The sequence below is a fragment of the Pristis pectinata genome, chromosome 22 (genome assembly GCF_009764475.1).
Source record: "Pristis pectinata isolate sPriPec2 chromosome 22, sPriPec2.1.pri, whole genome shotgun sequence".
Lineage (NCBI taxonomy): Eukaryota > Metazoa > Chordata > Chondrichthyes > Rhinopristiformes > Pristidae > Pristis > Pristis pectinata.
In genome coordinates, this window is record NC_067426.1 from 35,183,719 (window position 1) to 35,203,983 (window position 20,265).

The 20,265-nt window shown below is 41.6% G+C and overlaps 1 protein-coding gene across 4 annotated transcripts in view; it reads right to left on the reverse strand.

Moving 5' to 3' along the window:
* Positions 1 to 20,265, reverse strand: part of adgrb2 (adhesion G protein-coupled receptor B2) — an 898,475-nt gene that overhangs the window by 134,583 nt on the left and 743,627 nt on the right. For all 4 annotated transcript variants that reach the window (XM_052036166.1, XM_052036168.1, XM_052036167.1 and 1 more), the window contains one exon: positions 6,609 to 6,711. In XM_052036166.1, the coding sequence (XP_051892126.1) occupies positions 6,609 to 6,711 (103 nt within the window). The remainder of the gene's footprint in view (positions 1 to 6,608; positions 6,712 to 20,265) is intronic.

The window sequence follows — 20,265 nt, forward strand, 5'->3', positions numbered from 1 at the left end:
TGTTTTTCCTGGGGAGTGGGTCTAGAAGGAGAGGTCACAGTCTCAGGTTACAGGGCAAGAGATGCAGGACTGACGTGAGGAAAAATATGGTAAACCTGTGGAATATGCTACCACAGAGGGTTGTAGCAGTCAAATTGCTGAATATATTTAAGGAGATGTATACTTTTCCTGGATATCAGGGATAAGGTGGGGGGGGGGGGGGGCGTTAGAGTCGGAATATGGTGTTAAGATGGATGATCAGCTATGATCATAATGAATGATGGAGCAGCCTTGAAAGGCCCAAAGGCCTACTCCTGCTCCTACCTTTATCTTTTTCTGCATTTTTCACATATTCCCTTATGACATTAGAAGGAAGCTATTTTGGCCCATTGAGTCTACGCCAGCTCACAGACCAGTCCCGTTCTACCACAAATTTTCCAATTTTCCAAGTAGCCTATTCTACCCACATTCCCATCAAATCCTCCTAGATTCGACCACTGTCCTACACACGAGAGACAATATACAGTGGCCAATTAACCTACTAACCAGACTTCTTTGGGAAGTGGGAGAAAAATGGAGCAACTGGGGGAAAACCCATGCAGTCACTGAGAGAATGTGCAAAGACACAAACACACAACACCAGACGTCAGGAGTGAAGCTGGGTCACTGGAGCTATGACACAGCAGCTCTACCAGCTGCAGCGTTTTGCTACCTACGAGAAAGCATTCACTTGAGAGACACGGTTTGACATTATGAGAAGAATCCAAGCAATCTGAGTATAGGCAACCAGTCAATATAAAAATAATGCAGCATGTTGCTGTCCTACTGAAGTATTCTGCCAACATCAAAATGTTACATTCATACTGTCCTCTCAAAACAAACATAACCAACACTGTTCGAGAGAGAAGGGAGTCAGAAAGCAGAAAACTTCATGGCCGGTTACAGTCATAAAGGTATACAGTGCGGAAACCAACCCTTCGGCCCAACTTGTCCTTGACGACCAAGTTGCCTAACTGAGCTGGTCCCATTTGCCTGTGCTAGCCCATTTCCCTCTAAACCTTTCCTATCCATGCAACCGTCCAAATGCCTTTTAAATGTTGTAATTGTTCCTGCCTCTACGACTTCCTCTGGCAGCTCGTTCCATATACCCACTATCCTCTGTGTGAAAATGTTGACCCTCGGGTCCCTTTTAAATCTTTCCTCTCTCACTTTAAACCTATGCCCTCTAGTTTGGACTCCCCTACCTTGGGGAAAAGACTTTGGCTATTCACCTTATCTATGCCCCTCATGATTTTATAAACCTCTATAAGGTCACCCCTCAGCCTCCTATGCTCCAGGGAAAAAAGCCCCAGCCTATCCAAGCCCTCCTGTCTCTATTGCCTAACATCTGTTATTGGGAAAATGATGTTATTAAAGACAATTAAGCAGAATCAGTATGGGTTAGGAAACAGACATTGTGCGATAAATTGGTATTGGTTTATTATTGTCACATGTACTGAGATACAGCGAAAAACTTTTGTTTGCGTACCATCCAGACAGATTATGCCATACAGAAGAACATCAAGGTAGTTAAAAAAAACAGAATGCAGAAAATAGTGTTGCAGCTACAGAGAAAGTGCAGAGCAGGTGAACAATATAAAGTGCAAGGGTCACGACGAGGTAGATTGGGACATCAAGGGTTCATCTTTAGCATACAAGAGGTCCATTCAAGAGTCCGATAACAGTAGGATAGAAGCTGTCCTTGAGTCTAATGGAACGTGCTTTCAAGGTTTTGTATCTTCTGCCCGATGGGAGAGGGGAGAAGAGAGAATGACGGGGGTGGGAGGGGTCCTTGATTATGTTGGCTGTTTTCTCAAAGCAGCAGGAAATATAGATCAGGTCAATGGAGGGGAGGCTGGTTTGCACGATGGACTGGGCTATGTTCACAACTCTGCATAATTTCTTGCAGCCTTGGGCAGAGCAGTTGTCACACCAAATTGTGATGCATCCAGAAAGAATGCTTTCTGCTGGAGTTCTTTGAGGATGTAATAAACAGGGTCAGATGAAGAGGAATCAGTAAATGTAGAATATTTGGATTTCTGGAAGGCATTCAAAAATTTGCCACCAAAAAGGTTATTGCACAATATAAGAGCGCAGGGGGGTTGGGGGTAGTATATTAATAGGGATAGGCGAGTGGCTAACTAGCCAAAAACAGAGTTGGGATGAATGGGTCATTTTTATAATGGCAATCAGTAACTAGTGGAGTGCCATAAGGATCAGTGCTCAAATGTAAACTGGTGACAAGGATGAAGGGACGGAGTACTGCAACCAAATTTGTTGATACAAAGATAGGTGGGTTAGCAAGTTGCAAGAGGACATATAGATATGTAGATAGGCTAAGCGAATGGGCATGAAGTTGGCAGATAAAATATAACATGAAGAAATGTGAGGTTATCCACTTTGGAAGGAATCACGAGAAAGCAAGTTATTATTTAAATTGAGTGAGACAACAAAATGTGTTGCAAAGGGGTCTCGAGGCCTTAGCACATTAAACACAAAAAAAGTAAGATGCAAGTCTAGCAAGTAATCAGGAAGCCCAATGGAATTTATTGCAAAGGGTTTAGAGATTTAGGGAAGTTTTAATGTAACTTTACAGGGTGCTAGTGAGACCACACCTGAAGTACTGCAAACATCTTAGTTCCCCATGTGTAAGGAAAGAGGAGACCTTGCACTGGAGGCAACATGGAGAAGATTCATAGAGTTGATTTCTAGGATGAAGGGATTGTTTTACGTAGACAGGCTGAGCAGGTTAGAACATTTAGAAGAATGAAGACTACACAATCCCCAAAACCTGATTCTTATAGAAACATATGGTTCTGAGGGGGATTTATAGGTGGGATTGTGAGTTGGGATATCTAGAACTACAGCCATTGAATATGGAGTTGTCCATTTCAGACAGAGATGAAGAAAAAGGTGGAGACGTTCATTAGGAATATTCAAGGCAGAGGAGAGACAGTTAAACTATACAAGGGAGGCAAGGAGGATGGGGAGAAAGTGGAAAAATGGTGTTGAAGTCAAGACTGATCAAAGAATGGCAGAACAGCCAAATGGCTTACTTCTGTTCCTGTTTTTGTGTTAATATTTGAAAGGAAAACCGACAGATTACTTCAATTAAGCTCTTTGAAGTTAATGATGAAAAGGGGAACATGAATGAGAATTCATTTCAGAGAATTGCAGTGATAAGCAAGGCTGGGATTACATGGGAAAGAGAGGCATAGTTACTGATATCCACTTGAGTTTAAGAGTGTTGCAAACACTAGACATGCAGGTTACAGAATTGGCTGTATAAATAGAAAGGTTGTTTGTTGGTCACAATTGCCAGGAGGTTCATTAGATCATGGCTTAACTGCCAGTAAGAGGAATATAATTAAAGTTGTAAATCTAAGCACAAAATATACAGATGCGGTCCCACACTTTCTATGCTTACTAAGTGTAAGAAGTTAACCTTGGAGTGTAAAACAGTACCAAGAATTATAGTCCATTTCTTTAAGGTTTGCAACTAAACTCCATGGCCTATAACTCAGATAATAATGCTATCTATTTCAGCAACACATGGCCCAAAATAGACTTTTCCTCGAGTGAAACATGGTAAGAGTGAATTGATGATTGTTTAACATCACTAGAGATTCCACCAGGTATTTCCTGGTGTGAGTCATACATACAAACAATTTCCGTGTCAGATATCCTTCAAATTACATCATTCTATATGCAGTGCTTCCTTTGGAGAGTTGTTGGGAAAGTTAAACAATACTGTCCCAGAAGCAATCATTGGGCACTGGTAGGTACTGTTGGGACATCTACCACTGTACTTGCCTGAGACCCCACTAAGCTAAGTTCTATTACTTACTTTCACTTGGCCCCACACTCACCGATTGCCACTGCCTTCCCTGCTTCCTGATGATCATCTGACTCACTAAACTCACCAATCCTCCAAATCCCTGACTGTGGATCCCTGTCACCCAGAACATCCACAATCCCTCCAAAAAGACTGCTGATCTTCAAACTTTCCGATCTGACTGATCACCAACTTCCCAATTCCCTCAAACTGCCTGATTCTCAAATCCCATCATCAAACTCCCTGAAAATCCCCAACTACACCTCTCTCATAGTTGGTTTGGTTTGGGGAGCTCAGGAAGTTTGATGGTCTTCCTGTGGGTGGCATAGTGGTGCAATGGTGCACTGCTGCCTCACAGCTCCACACACTCAGTTCAAACCAAACCTTGGGTGCTGTCTGTGTGGAGATTGCACATTCTCTCCGAGACTGCATGGGTTTCCAGCAGGTGCTCTAGTTTCCTCCCATGTCCCAAAGTCATGCTGGCTGGTAGGTTTACTGGTCACTGTATATTGTTCCCTATGTTAATCAGAGATGATGTGTTGATTGGAATGTAAGAGTGAAAAACAAGATTAGTGTGGGTGGGTGATCGATGCTTGGTGCAGACCTGGTGGCCTGAAGTGCCTGCTTCTGTGTTGCATGACTCTATGAGTCTAAAAAACTTCTGCCACATTCAATGAATTACACCAAATGTTTGCATTTTGTCTTCCTCAATGATCTTCAATCCACCTCTGGCCACTATGATGATGATAGCTTGAGCACAAGCTCTTGATCAACATCATCTTCTCTTCTATTTCATTTGGTCACTGCAAGGTCACTCTTGTGTTTGCTGCTGCAATGTGCAATATTGTAGTAGGAGAGCACATGGCTGTCACGTGACAGTAACAACACTGACTCCTCTGGTCGGAGGACAGCATTGCTCCTCGGATCGGAAGTGACACCACTGTCAATCAAGGTGTCGCTCCACCCCACCCATCAGGTGTGGGCATCGGGATTGGCCCTGGAGAGCACCTTTGTTCCTGAACCTGCCTGACCATTGGCCTGTCTAAATCACCTGGCCAGGCTCCACACAGCACTATAAAGAGTGTTGCACGTTCCTGGCCCTTCCTCTTTCGACTGGCCCAGGAATAGTGAGACGACGCTGCAGAGACCACTGGTAAGAGTATGCACCACCATATGGTTTGGTAGCATCTTAGTCAGATTCCAGGGAGTGTTAGAGCCAATGCTTGTCTAGGTCAAGGTATTTAGGCATTGAAGTATTTATCCCTTGATAAACTGTACCTTGTTTATTGTGTGAGTGTGTGTGTGTGTGTATGTATCTCATCCTCATTGAGATTTCCCCTTCATGTTTACGGTCTCCTGCGTGTGTGTGTGAGTGTGCATCTGTTCCCATTCATTCTGTCCCCGCATTTGCCTTTGTGATTAAACTACTTTTAAAATCCAAAGCCTGTGTCCAGAGCCCTCCATCTTTAAGATTCCAAAAGAACCTTTTCACACAACAAATATGTACCGTTATCCTCTGAAAAAGAAATAGAGCATGTTGCAAACTTTGGTCAAGTAGCTGGAAAAGATGTGTAAATATTTATCTGACTGTTGAAGTTATGATCAGTGTGTGAGTACGGCTATGCAATTGATGGTAAATAGCCAGTGTTGCTGTTTCCACTGACTTTGAGCTCTACAAATTCACTGAGCTTCTGTCGGCACTAGGATCAGGCCCAGGTATCGGTTTAGACATTTATCTTTCTGGTCATCTCCTCCAACTGCCACTTTATTTTGGTCCTTAGTGGTTTTCTGCCACTTCCAGCATGTTGGACCTCATTCTAGATGTTCGCTGGAATTTCAAAGATGACATCAGTTAAACACAGTGCCCATTTATGTCCCTAAGCTGCCTTCAAAGTGGCCAGTGCTCCCCAATAACTTATAGGTGTGTGGATTCAATACTCATACCCCCTTTAAGAGGTGCAGGAATGATCTCTATCAGTGCAAGTTAGTTTCAGTGTGTAAGATTGGCAACTGCTCCCCTTAATGCGAGCTAATGGTACCTCCTCAGCATCCTTGTACAAGGCACAAGCATAAGAATCATCCATAATGGTAATAGGACAAATTAGCATGGTTCCCCTGTGCTTAACGTGTTCTCAAATGGATTTCTAGGCTAAGGTTTTCCACTTGTGGGGAAAAGGAATATTCAGGGCCATCAGATGAACAAAATTATAAACAAATCAAATACTGAATTGAGAAAGAAACATACACCAAAGAAAATTGCATTGACTGTTTAAAATCAAAGTCAAAATCTTTCAGCTTCTCTCAGCATCACTCTGAGAAAACATGAATGTAATTGACACTTGTGGTGAGGTGAAGAACTGTTAGTAGCTCCTCTTCATGCACGCTGCCTGATTTTTCATTGACTTCATCAGGAAGGATAGATAATAGGTGGCTGATTTGCTACTGACAGCTTTCCAACCCACTGAAAGTTTAAAAAAAATCATCCAACAATCTCTAAAGCTTTGCCACATGCACTGACTCTTCTTCATTTCTGAAGCTGATATTTCAAATGTTAACTTGTAATTGCAGCACAAACTTTGTCCTTCTTTTTAAACATGTAAAATGTGTCCTAAGACCCCAAAACTCCATTTACCTGATAAGCTCAAATTTGAATAAATCTGAATTTTGAACTAATTTTGTATCAGTCATTTGGATACCTCTGCCTCACCGTGTATCTCTTGCTTCTCCGAGTACAAATGCTCTTGGTTGCTCTTACCTTGCTGTGTATCTGTGTTTGACCAACCAAGATCAGGATGTTTGATGCCATTATAGATAGGCAAAAGTTGAGCAGTATAATGGATCGCTCTGATTTTATGAATCTGTGGAAACATAATGGAAAAGCAAATCAAATGATTTATATAATATGCACAGTGTGTTATCCTATGGCTAGAAACATCTGTGCAGTTGAGCATTTATTTAAAATTGTATGGAACTTCTAATGTGGCCCATCAGCTCCCTTCCACCCAATTTCATCTAACACTATCAATGCATCTTATAATGACTCACACTCATAGTGTGATTTAGTGTCATTTAGTATCCTATAAATATATCTATCCTATCTACATCAACGACACATGTCTACATTCTACCCATTCTCTTTGTGGAGGCTTCCTTGAATTCCTTAATACATTTATTAGTAACTGATTTATATCCATGGCCTTTAGTTTGGATTCTGTCTTAAGTGAGAACATTGCTAGTCTATTCTACTGAACCCGTTCATATTTTAAAGAAGTCTCTCGGGTAATTTTCAGTTCTCCAGAGAATGAAGCCCTAGTCTGTCCAGTTTTCTAGAAAGTAATATTTTTCAGTTTTGTTTACTTGCAAGTCTTTTCTGGTCCTTTGTGTTTACAGTGTTAGGTCTAGCAATACAATATTTGATGTTTTACATAACCTTCCTGCTTTTTAATTCTACTCCTCTACTAATGAACCGCTGTGTTAACTTTTTTATGGGTTTGCTGATATCTGTTGGCTTTATTGAATGAACACCATTGGATTCCTTTGCATTTCTGCACCATTTACCTTCCTACCTCAAAGGAAGTAAATTAAATGTCCATTCCAAGCCACTTTCCATTTGACCAGTATCGATGAATGTAAAATACAGGCCATTAATCCTCTATTGTCACCCTGTCTCCTGTTGCCAAGCCAGTTTTGGATCAATTTTGCCAACTTGCCTTGGATCCCATGGGTCCTAACCTTTTGAACCACTCTCCCATGTGGGACACGGTCAAAGGCCTAACTAAAGTCCGTGTAAATCACACCTGTTGCCCTGCCCTCATCAATACATTTGTTACTTCTTCAAAGAATTCAACCAAATTGGTCAGACAGGATCTACCCTCTGCTCTTGGGTGGCACAGTAGCGTAGTGATTAGGGTGACACTATTACAGCAATCGGGGTTCAATTCCCATCGCTGTCTGTAAGGAGTTTGTACGTTTCTCCCCGTGTCTGTGTGGGTTTCCTCTGGGTGCTCCGTTTTTCCTCCCACATTCCAAAGATGTACAGGTAGGCTAACATGGGTTTTAAAATGGGCCGTGTTGACTCATTGGGCCAGAAGGGCCTGTTACCATGCTGTAAATAAAGTTTTAAGATTTAAAAATCCTGTTGGCTGTCTCTGATCAGTCCCTGCCTTTCCAAGTGATCATTAATCCTCTACCTCAGAATTTTTCCCGTATTATCCCTCCCACTGATGTTAGACTCATAGGCCATGTATGCTGTCCTCCAGTCACCTGGTATCTCACATGGTCCAGTGAAGGTTTAAAAAGCCTCAGCAAAAGCCCCGGCAATCTCTTCCCTTGCCTCCTGTAGCAGCCTGGGATAAATTCCACCCAGTCCTGGGAATTTATCTACCTTTAAGCCCACTAAGGCATCAAGTAGCTCCTTTTTATTTATGGAGACTTGCACTAAGTTAGGATGGAAGATAGAAAGTTGGCACTAGTTTTTTGTGTCTTTTCCATTAAAACATACAAAGCAGTCGTTTAATTCCTCTGCCAGTTCCTTGTGCTGCATTAGGAATTCTCCGAGCTCTGTATGTGGAACAACAACATTCTCTTTGCTCATCTTTTCTTTTTAACTTTGCTGTCAAAGCTCTCGTAGCCAAGCAAGAACAAAATATCTGAGTGAGTTGGACATGATGTGGGATAAGATGACAAACAGATGCAGATACACTGAGGTTTGCAGAGGGTGGAGGATAGGAAACTGGCTAAGAGAGCATTGGATAATAAAATGTTGAAGGAACATCAAGCAGAAGTGCTGTTTATAGGGTGTGGTTCAATATAGATGGCTTTGTGGATTTTTAGGGACATGGTTCAACTGACATTCTATTTTATTAGTCAATAACTAACTACCAAGATGAGAATTTTGTCCTGTCATAGTCATACAGCATGGAAACAGGCCCTTCGGCCCAACTGGTCCATGCTGACCAAGATTCCCATCTGAGGTAGTCCCATTTGCCCACGTTTGGCCCATACCCCTCCAAACCTTTTCTATCCATGTACCTGTGCAAGTGTCTTTTAACTGTTGTTAATGTACCTGCCTCACCCGCTTCCTCTGACAGCTTGTTCCACATACTGACCACTCTCTGGGTGAAAAGGTTGCCCCTCAGGTTCTTATTAAATCTCTCCTCTTAAACCTATGCCCTCTAGTTCTTGATTCCCCAAGCATGGGAAAAAGACTCTGTGTGTGTGTGTGTGCATTCACCCTGTCTATGCCTGTCATAATTTTATACACCTCTGTCATATCAAATGGACTTTTGTTTTTCTTTTCTATTCATTCTTGAGAGGAAATGAGGTGTATGAGTCATTGGAACAGATAGATGAGCTGTTACATAAACCTTCCTCATCCTCCAATAAATGCACAATACTTTATCCTGTATGTTGTTACAAATTCAAGCTAACATTAGGCCACTTCTGACATTGGTTAATAATGGGCCCTACAGACTCTCTCCTTAATCAATGAGCTTCGAGGAGCAGGAAATCCATAGGAGAGGGCAAGTTGAGTAAAATCAGGTAAAGGAAAAAAACAAAAAGGGGAAAAGACAGAAATATACAACAATTTATTAAGCATAGGAAAAAGATATCTGGGTCAAAGAGATACATTTAAATAAAACCACTTAGAAAATTATAATTTGTAAATATTAAAAGCCAGTTGTTAGGCAGGAACACGAGTAATAACCTCTGATTTACTATCTGAGTCATGAGAAAAGGATCAGTGAGATCTGAAAAAGTGATTTAGTTCGATCTGAAACTAAGTAAACTATGAAGTTATGAAGTGTGAACTGGTTATGGTAAATTGAGAAATGACATTATAAATGCTGCCAGTAGACAAGTATTAGCTAACATTCAAACAATTAGTACACTGTTTAAAAACAAACATATATCCCTTCAAGAAAGAGGGTTACAATGTTGCCAAAAAGAACTGAGGATTGTGAAAATTTCAGTCTCATATCAAAAGAGGGCCAAGAAACTTGTAATGAAAGGGAAAGCAAAACACACAAGTAGGCGATTGAAAAACATAAAAACAGACAATAAGGAAAGAAATGAGCAAAAGTTAATGTGAGCCCCTTATAGCCTGAGATAGGAGGAATTACACTGGAGAATAAGGAGATGCAGAGAAATTTAAAAAATATTTTGCATCTATCTTTGTGGAAAATGATGCAAAAAATGGCCTGAAAATAGTGCTGAACAATGAGCAAACAGTAAACAATGAGCTGAAAGAAACCAGTATTGTTAATTAAGTATAAGAGAATTTAATGGCACTTTAAGTTGGTAAATCTCCAGGACCTGATGAGATGAATCTCAAAGTTTTAAAAGAAATAGTAGATGCATGGGTTGTCATCTTGCAAAATTCCACAGGTTGGAAGATAGCAAATGTAACCCAACTATTTAAGAAAACAGAGCTACAGATCAGCTTGCCTTATATCAGCAATAAATATGCATGTTTCTGACAACAAGGTGTTCTGTTAGTACTTTCTTAATAATAGATTCTAGCATTTTCTCTGTTACTTAAAGTACTAACAGGCCACTGAGAATATGACTGGAAAAAGTCCACATAGATTTATGAATGGGAAATCATCTTTGACAAATCTATTAAGAGTTTTTGAGGTTGCAACTAGCAGAACGAGGGGGATGAATTTGGAGTCTCAGGGGCCTTTGATAAGGTACCAGACATCTACTGATGTGAGCTGAGAAAAGACGAGAAAATATAGAGTATGTATAAAGGCTGGGAGGCTGTGGGATGCAGCAGGGATTGGTACTGCAGCCTAGTTATTCACAATCTACGTCTCTGATTTGGGTGAGGGCACCAAGAATCCATACTTGTTGATGATACAAAGCTGGATGGCAGTATGAATTGTGACAAAGATGCAGAGGGACTTCAAAGAATCAACTATTAGGCTGTGTAAATGGGTAAAGACATGGCATATGGAATATAGTAGGGAAACATGGCAGATCACCTTTTTTAAGTAGTGAGGACAGAAAGATGTTGATCTTCAGAGGGACCTGGTACAGGAATCATTGAACGTCAGCATGCAGGTACAGCATGCAACTAGGTAGGCAAAGGCTCTATAGCAAGAGGATTTAAGTATGAGAGTCAAGACGTCTTACTGATGGGACTGCAAGTGCATTTTGTGTATTGGCCTGGTCTTCCCACCTAAGGAAGGACATGCCTCTGAGAGAAGGAGTGCAACAAAGGTTCACCAGATTGATCCTGAGGATGGGTTGGGTAGGGATTGTGGTGGGTGAAATTATCTGGTGAGGAGAGATTAGGCAGACTAGACTATAGAGTTCTGAAGAATGAGATGGGATCTTGTTGAGACACAAGGTTAATTTTGATGGAATGTGCAAAAGTTGATTGGGAGAGACTGTTAGCAGGTAAAGGGACGTCTGGCAAGTACAAGGCTTTTAAAAATGAGATAAGGAGAGTTCAGGGTCAACATGTTCCTGCTAGGATGAAGGGTGAGGTGACAGGATTAAGGAACCCAGGCTGATAAGGAATAAAGAGGCTCTGGTAAGGAAAAAAGAGGCAAATGTCAGGTACAGCCTGCTGGTATCAAGTGAGTGCCTTGAGGTGCGTAAGGAATGTGGGAATACTAAAGAAGGAAATAAGGAAGGCAAAAAGGGACATGAGATCTCCTGGGCAGATAAGGTAAAGGAGAATCCTAAGAATTTCTGTAACTACAGGAAGTCCCTGGATTACGAACAAGTTCCATTTTTGAGTCTGTTCATAAGGTGAATTTGTATGTAAATCGGAACAGTTAGGTACGGTTCACATCTAGTGTCAATTAGTCCTAAATCACTACAAGCTTCAGTTATTTATTGCTATATATTAAGATCCAAATGGAATTTTGATTCCAGTTTCATTATAATTCCAGACATAATGTGAAGCAATCTAAAATACAGCATAACTTGTTATCGTCGGGACATGTGAAGACTGTCATCAGTCTTATGTGCGTTTGGTGTCATTCATTACAGTACAGTACTGTGGAGGTACAGTTACCACATAGAGTGAATTTTGTGTATTTTCCGACTGATGGACAACAAAAAACATCTGTAGAAATGGACCTCAGTTATTACCCGGGGACAACCTGTGGGGGAGGGAGAGAGAGGGAGATTATATATATATATATATATATATATAGTGGGAGGGGGCTGGTGGGTGGGGGCAGTGGGAGAGGGGGCTGGTGACTATTCATGGCACCCCTCATCATTCAGAACTCCTCGAACATCCCTGCCCTGAAATAGCAGTACAGACTGTAACACATGAAATCCACGATCCAGCAGTTTGCCACCTCCATCACCTGGAAAAAGTCAACACTGACAGGCAAACCGTTCTGCACCCAATTCCGCACCACCTTCCCGCCGTTTGTAAGTACGGGTGTTCGTAACCCGGGGACTTCCTGTACACTAAGAGCAAAAGGATAACTAGGGTGCCCAAAGGATCAGTGTGGTTGTCTAAGTTACTGGAGGGGATTCTGAAAGAAAGGATCTATCTGTATTTAGAAAGGCAAGGATTGATGAGGGATAGTTAGCATAGCTTTGTGCGTGGGAAGTCATGTCTCATGAATATAATTGAGTTTTTTTTTTGAAGAGGTTACCAGGAATTTTGGTGTGCAGGGTGGCAGAAGTTGCCTACATGGACTTTAGCAAGGCTTTTGACAAGGTCTCACATGGTCAGCTGGTCCAGAAGGTTAGATTACATGGGGTCCAGGGTGAGTTAGCCAGTTGGATACAAAATTGGCTTGGTGGAAGGAGTCAGACAGTGGTAGTGGAAGGCTGCTTTTCAGATTGGAGGCTTGTGGTGTGCTGTGGGGATTGGGGCTGGGTACCGCCGTTTGTCATATATTAACGATTTAGATGAGAATGTAGGTGGCATGATTAGCAAATTTGCAGATAACATCAAAACAGATGGTGTGGTGGACAGTGAAGAAGTTGTCTAAGGCATCTAGATTGACCGGGAAAGTGGACCAGGGAACGACAGATGGAATTTAACTCAGACTACTGCAAAGTAATACATTTTGGGAAGTGAAACCACAATAAATGACAGGGTCCTGGGGAGTGTTGTAGTAACGAGAGACCTAGGAGTACAAGTACATTGTTCCCTGAAAGTGGAGACATAAGTAGACAAAGTGATGAAGATGGCATATGGCGTGCTTGCCTTTATCGAATGAGCTAAGATATGTATCTTTATTAGTTACATGTACATCAAAACACACAGTGGAATACATCTTTTGCGTAGAGTGTTCTGAGGGCAGCCCGCAAGTGTCACCATGCTTCCAGAGCCAACATAGCATGTCCACAACTTCCTAACCCGTATGTCTTTGGAATGTGGGAGGAAACCGGAGCACCCAGAGGAAACCCACGCAGACACAGGGAGAATGTACAAACTCCTTACATGCAGCGGCCAGAATTGAACCCGGGTCGCTGGCGCTGTAATAAGTGTTACGCTAACCACTACACTACTGTGCCTACCCTCCACTATTGTGCTTGCCCTCACATTGAGTACAAGAGCTGGGACATCATGTTACAGCTGTACTGGACAGAGTGAGACCATTACTGAATATTGTGTGCAGTTCTGATCATCATACTATAGGAAGGATGTGATTAAGCTCGAGAAGGTGCAGAAAAGACTCACAAGGATGTTGTCAGGACCAGAGGGCTTGGGTTGCAAGGAGAAACTGGATAGGCTGTGACTGTGTTTTCCTGGAGCAAAGGAGGCTGGGGTGTGATCTTAACGAGGTTTGGAAAATCACGAGGAGCATAGATAAAGTGGATGGTCCCAGTCTTATTCCCAGGGTAGAGGAGTCTAAAACTAGAGGACATAGGTTTAAGGTGAGAGGGGAAAGGTTTAAAGACTGAGCAGCAAGATTTTCACACAGAGTGGTGGGTGTATGGAATGAGATGCCAGAGGAAGTGGGAGAGGCAAATGCAATTACAATGTTTCAAAGAGTTGGATTGGTTCATATATAGGGAAGGTTTAGAGGGATATGAGCAAATTCAGGCAAATGGGACTAGTTCAGGAAGGCACTTTGGTCATCATGGACAAGATAGGCCAAAGGGCCTGTTCCCAAGCTGTATTACTGTAAAATATACATGAGTTTGACCTGACAGATGGACTGTTGCTGCTTCCCTAGGCTAGGGTATCTAGAACTTGGGGTCACAGTCTCAGAACAAGGGGTCAGACATTCAGAACTAAGAAGAGAAAAAAAATTCTTTACCATAATCTTTGGAATTATGGTAATCTTTGATAATCTTTGGAATTCTCTAGTCATTAATAGTGGTGAGCATGACTTTATTGAATGATGGAGCAGGTGTGAGGGATCAAATGGCTTCCTTTCTACTTTTAATGGGTAGCATTACAGGAACATAAATCTTGAATTAAAAAGATACTTATGCTGTTAAGTAGCAGGTTTAACTTTCTGCTGTGAGTTTATTTGTTAATTAATATGCAAACAGAGCAATTTCATGGAACTAACAGGGAAAGTGAGAGCTAGCTCCCATTTTTATGAAGCTAATGGGAAAGAAGCTCAAATCACTTAGCAACTTCTGTGGATTAACAGAAAACAGTAAAGCAGCTACAATATCCATGATTAGTAAAAAGCTTCCAGAAATGAGAGTCAAGGATTTAACATTGGGACAAGTTCGGCACAGCTTTGTGGGCCAAAGGGCCTGAATTGTGCTGTAGGTTTTCTATGTTTCTACTAAGATGGAAACTGCTTAAAGAAAACTAGTCACAAAGCAGTGAACTGCAAGTAGAAAAAAGGCAAAGAGTTCACAAACCTAACTAAAATGAAGCAGCACCAATGAACCATTTTACAAGGTGAAATGACTAGAAATTGGTTGGTGGCTGTAACAATAGTGGGCTCAGCAGGATAACATTTTGTTTGAGGATCTGCCACAATAAACATTTTGTGGCACTAAGGAGTCATATACTACCAAATAGGCTTTGCAAATTGCATTTTTGGGGCCTTGCCTTCACACTCTCCACAGAGGGTCCAGACGACCATAGGGGAGAGATGTTTGAAGTTTTGCAGGTGAATGGGGGCTGATCAATGTTTAGAGATGTGGTGGCAAATCAGAAGAGCAATAAACAAGGCTGCAGGTCTGAGTGGTTAGGGTAGGAATTAGCTGTTGTAGCAAGGTAGAATTGGTAGTCAAGAGGTATGAATGATGTTCAGGGGTGTGACTGTTGGTGAGGATGGAGCTTGGGGTTTGGGGATAGATGGTTGCCTGCTTCGGTTGACAGATAGGAAGGTGGGTGGGGTTTGGTTAATGGTCACAAGCTTGGGGATTTGGGTAGGGGTCACTCAAGGAGTGACCCATAAAGGACAGCTGAGTTAGTACTTACTTTAAAGAAAATTTACCCGAGTCAGGATCCCAGTGTCAGCCTGAGAGCTGCTCAGCAGGTCCCCCCTAAATTACAATTAATCTGGTTTCACAGGCACTATGAAAGCCTTTGGAGAGGCATCAAAGGCTTGTGAATAACAAAGGCCACAGATGTTCACATACTTCATGCATTATCATGAAGACCTGGAACGGGAAACTGCAGACCATGCAGCTTGCATGAAGTCTGATTTTCAAGTATCTTGATCAAGTATCTTGATTTTTCATTAAAATTGGATCATAAGTTGCACAAAACATGGTGGAATATAATGCTGTTCCTAGGCAAATACAAGTTGGAACTTGCTTGCTTGAAACTGCTCAAATAATTCTTTTCCTCAAGATAAGTTGCTGGACAGTGTACACATTAATAATGATGAGCATTATTAAACTTGTTATTTTGGCAACAAAGACTTGGCTAATATCTCATGATTCCTTTACAAATATATATGTGTGTGTTGTGCAGCTTAATTATACTGTGGGAGATGAACATATGAAAGATTGAGCTCTCAGCCTGCTGGGCAATTGCCAAGTTCTAAGTAAGTGGGAGGTACTCCATCAAGTTAATGTCGTCTGTTCTCTCCATTAATCTAAGAAGTTCCCATCATTCTGCCAGAGGAAAATACCTTAGTGATCACTGGACAAGCATAAGAATAGGCAGAAATACAATTGGCACTGGATACCTTGTTACCATTTGCTCAAAGCATTCAGAAGGACTGAGCATTTTGACTGCACATTTGAACTGGTTTTGCGGATGATTCTGCATGCTCATCCAGTGAGCAGCTAAGCCACACAGACTAAGGTTACCACTAGTTCCTGGGCACAGTCCCATCGGATGTAGCAATTTGCTATCAATGGACATTGAGTCCCATAGAATAGCGCCTGTTTGATAAAGCTAAGCTGTCAGCCACTGAACCCAAATGTCTGAAAATAATTATTAAGGCCAGGACCACAAAACAGCTCAATAAATACTAACAGAGAGTTAGTACTAACCCCAAGCCTCCAACAATCAATTCTTTCTATCTTTGTGTATTGCTGCAGCAATAGTCAAGGAACCAGCTTAATGTGCTTGATCGAGCAAATGTTAGTGTTTAGTCCAGCAATTGTCAGTTCCTGGCAGTGTATAATTAATGCAGACATCCCAGCAATCTGGTGAGGTACCTCAAGGCAGTGGAAAAGTATCATTAATACTGCCTGAGCAAGTTCTTACATGTACATTCATAAGACAGATGTCTCAATGATAAGACAACATCTCATCAGTTCCCAAGCAAACACACCATGTCTCAAAGCATCTGTATAAGACCATCTGACAGTAAGTTTGCTGAGCCAGCCATGTTGCATTGATCTCTTTTTTTAAGAACTTTTGCTCCAAGCTTAGTATTGTCTTGTGCTCAATAAGGCAAAGGAAGAAATTCAAGGAGGTCCTGAATGCAAATATGAAGAAGTCCAACATCAGCATCAACTCATTGGAGACTATTACTTAATTATTCTTGGAAACACTGACAATCTACTGCAAAGATTGCAACACTTCGAAACTATTCAATGGTCACAGGAAATAATAGAAGTGGGAATGACAAAAGCCACATGTTATGGACTAGGTCAAAAAAACCCAGACTCGGAAATATATGTCCAAGCTGCAGGAGACTGTGTAAGTTGCAGGTTGGCCTCATCAGCCATTAGGGAACACACAATTCTCCTTGGAAGACGATTATCTTTGGCTACAAGGGATTGCCGATGATGATGATCCATACTGCTTTAGTTCTGTCACTTGCATAAGCCTGGTCATACTTGCCAGTTAAGCTTCCTTTTGATAATGCCATGTGCAGCCAATATTTTCATCACACAAATTAATGGATCCCAGTTCCAACTAAAAATGTCCCCATTACATCACCTTTTGTGAAAAGGCACTATGCTACTTCTAAAAGAATCCTGATATCAACAGGTATTTGTTGGTTCAAAATTGTGGCTCCAAGTCCATTGCAACAACTGAGAATAAAAAAAAATCTGGGCTAACGTTTCACTGTAATATTGAAAGATTGCTGCACTGTCAAAGTGTAAGATATATTAAACTGAACTCCCATCTGTTCGCTATCTTGTAAAGAAGAGCAGCTGGTATTATCCCTGGTGCCCAGAATGGTATTTACCTCACATTTTGCATTCATAAAGCTGATTATCACCAAGTTGTTTGTTGGAGTGCATTGTATCCAACTGTTTGCAGCATTTCTATCATTACCCTGGTGACTACAAACATTTCTTTACTGGATGTATCAGGCATTGGGATATACTGAATGAGTAAAAGGTGTCAAATTAATCTGAGTCTTCCTTTATATAGAGAAATAATAACAAACTACTTCTTTAAAATTCCTGATGGTGACTTAGCTGATCCAGTTGGGTTTTTATAGTGTTATTATTTTCACTTAGTGTCAATGACCACTCTGATGAATGGGCATCAAATCTATATTAACTGAGTATGCTTTCATCTGCTCCGAATGTAAGCACATATGGTAAGAAATAGAACACAGAGCAATTACCCTATATTCCATTTGCTATATATTCTCTCTTTGAGGCAGATGAATAAATTATCTATCAAACTCATGATTAGACTGCAACCTATGTGGTTTATGTAATGTTGTGTGTACCACTTTAAGAGTTGAAGTGAGATGCAGCAGGAATAACCTTGAGAGTCCTCAGTGTGAACTTGAAGTCTCATGGCATCAGGTCAGGCAAGAGTAAGGAACCCCGATTACCACCTAACCTTCTCCTTCATCTGATTAATCAGTTCTCTTCCATGTTCAACAACACTTAGAAAAAGAAATGAAAGTAACAAGGCCACAGAACCTACTCAGAGTAGGAGACTTCAATGCCCATCTCCTAGAGTGGCTTGGTGGCATCACCACTGAGTGAGCTGGCTGAGTCCTGAAGAATCCCAGATTGGCTCTGCAGCAGGTCGTGTCAACTTTACCACATCCTCACCAACCTACTGTGCTTGATAGTACTGGTAGATGTAACCACCCCACAGTCCTTGGGGAGATAAAGTCCTGCCTGCACACTGATGGCATCCTTCATCATATTTGGTGGGACTAGGATTCAGAACAGATCTGGCAGTTCAAAACTGGGCATTCATGGGGCACTGTGGGCTATCAGCAGCAGCAGAGACGTATACTGCTTTTACATGAAGCCAGGGGATCAACCTCCATGAAGAAGGCATGCTGGGAGTAGCATCAATTACACCTAAAAAATGGGTGTCAACCTGATAAAGTTGTAACACAGGACTAAACAGCAAAACCAGCACATAATGGACAGGACTATCAATTTCATATTCAATGAAACAAATTAATTCTCTCTAATGTCCTGACACCTCTAATTAGGAATCATGGTGGACATCTAAACAGCAAGTAGGAGGAAGAGGCTCCAAGAACATCTCCATCCTCAACATTGGCAGGGTCCAACTACAAGTGGTAAAGACAAAGCTGAAGCGCATGTAAACACTTCAGCCAGAAATGCTGAGTAAATGATCCACCTCAAATTCCTCCTGAGATCCCCATCAGAAAAAATTCACTCCACATGTTAAGATGAAATGGCTGTAAACACTGGGTGCAACAAGGTTTATGGGATCTGACAAATTGCTAGTGGGTGTACTGAGGGCTGCATTCCAGGACTAGCCACGCATTAAGCCAAGGTTTTCCAGTGTAGTTACAACAGTGGCATCTGCCTGATAATGTGGAAAATTGTCCAAGTATGTCATGTCCACAAAAAAAAAGATAAATCCAATTCAGCTAATTACTGTCTAACTAGTCTCCTTTTGTATTGTATCCTGAAATGCTTTGACATCATCAGCTCATAGTGGCTGTACCATCTCCAAAATGCACTGCAGTTCCTCGCCTAGGCTACTCCCAAGTCTGTACTTGAAATCCTAGCCCAACAAGAAAGGCTAGAGTTACAAGTACATGAAAACACCATCTCTTCCAGGATCACACACCATCCTAACTTCAAAATATGTTGTTGGTGTTTCACCATCGCTGACTGTGGAAATTCCTCTCCAACAGCACTATGGAAATATCTTCAGCAGAAGGACTGCAAGTTCAATTGTGTTGATCATTATTCCTTTCTTAAGGGCAACGGGGGGCTGACAGCAAGTGCTGGCTTTGCCAGTGTTGCTCATATCCTGAAAAAAATAAAAGAAATGAAAACTGACTTGGCTGAATGGGAGTAAGAAATGTTGCTTGTATCTGTGTATATTCATTTGTGTAACAAAGCACATTGTAAATTTAAATTACCAGCTAAACTCCAGTATTTTGGTGAGTGAATGAGAGAAAGACACTGAGACATGGTGTCAGAAGTCCTGGTTGATGAAACTATGAAGTTTCGATGCCAACCCCACAAGCCAAATGTGATCCCTCCCAGCTGAGATAACATGTGGATGTGCACTGTGAGGCCGTATGCTGCCTGGTTCAATTCAGACAAATAATGATGATTGAGCCTTTGGATTTCCAGGCATGTATTTCTCAGTTAATCCATTACTAAAATAGGTGGTGTCATTGACAGTGAAGACAGTTATCAGGATTTACAGGGATCTTCATCAGTTGGGTAAATGGGCTGAGGAATGAGGCAAATGGTGTTTAATTTGGATAAGTGTGACGTGTTGCATTTTGGGAAGAAAAGTGAGGGTAGCACTTTCACAGTGAACAGTAGGGCCCTGGGGTGTGTTGTAAGACAGAGGGACCTCGGAGTACAAGTACATGGTTCCCTGAAAGTGACGTTGCAGGTAGACAGGGTGGTGAAGGAGGCTTTTGGTACAGTGGCCTTCATCAGTCAGGTCACTGATTATAGAAGTTGGGACGTTATGTTGCAGTTGTACAAGGCATTGGTGAGGCTGCATTTGAAATATTGTGTTGAGTTTTGGTCACCCTGCTAAAGGAAAGATGCCACGAAGCTGGCAAGAGTGCAGAGGAGATTTATGAAGCTGTTGCTGGGACTCTAGGGACCGAATTACAGAGAGAGTT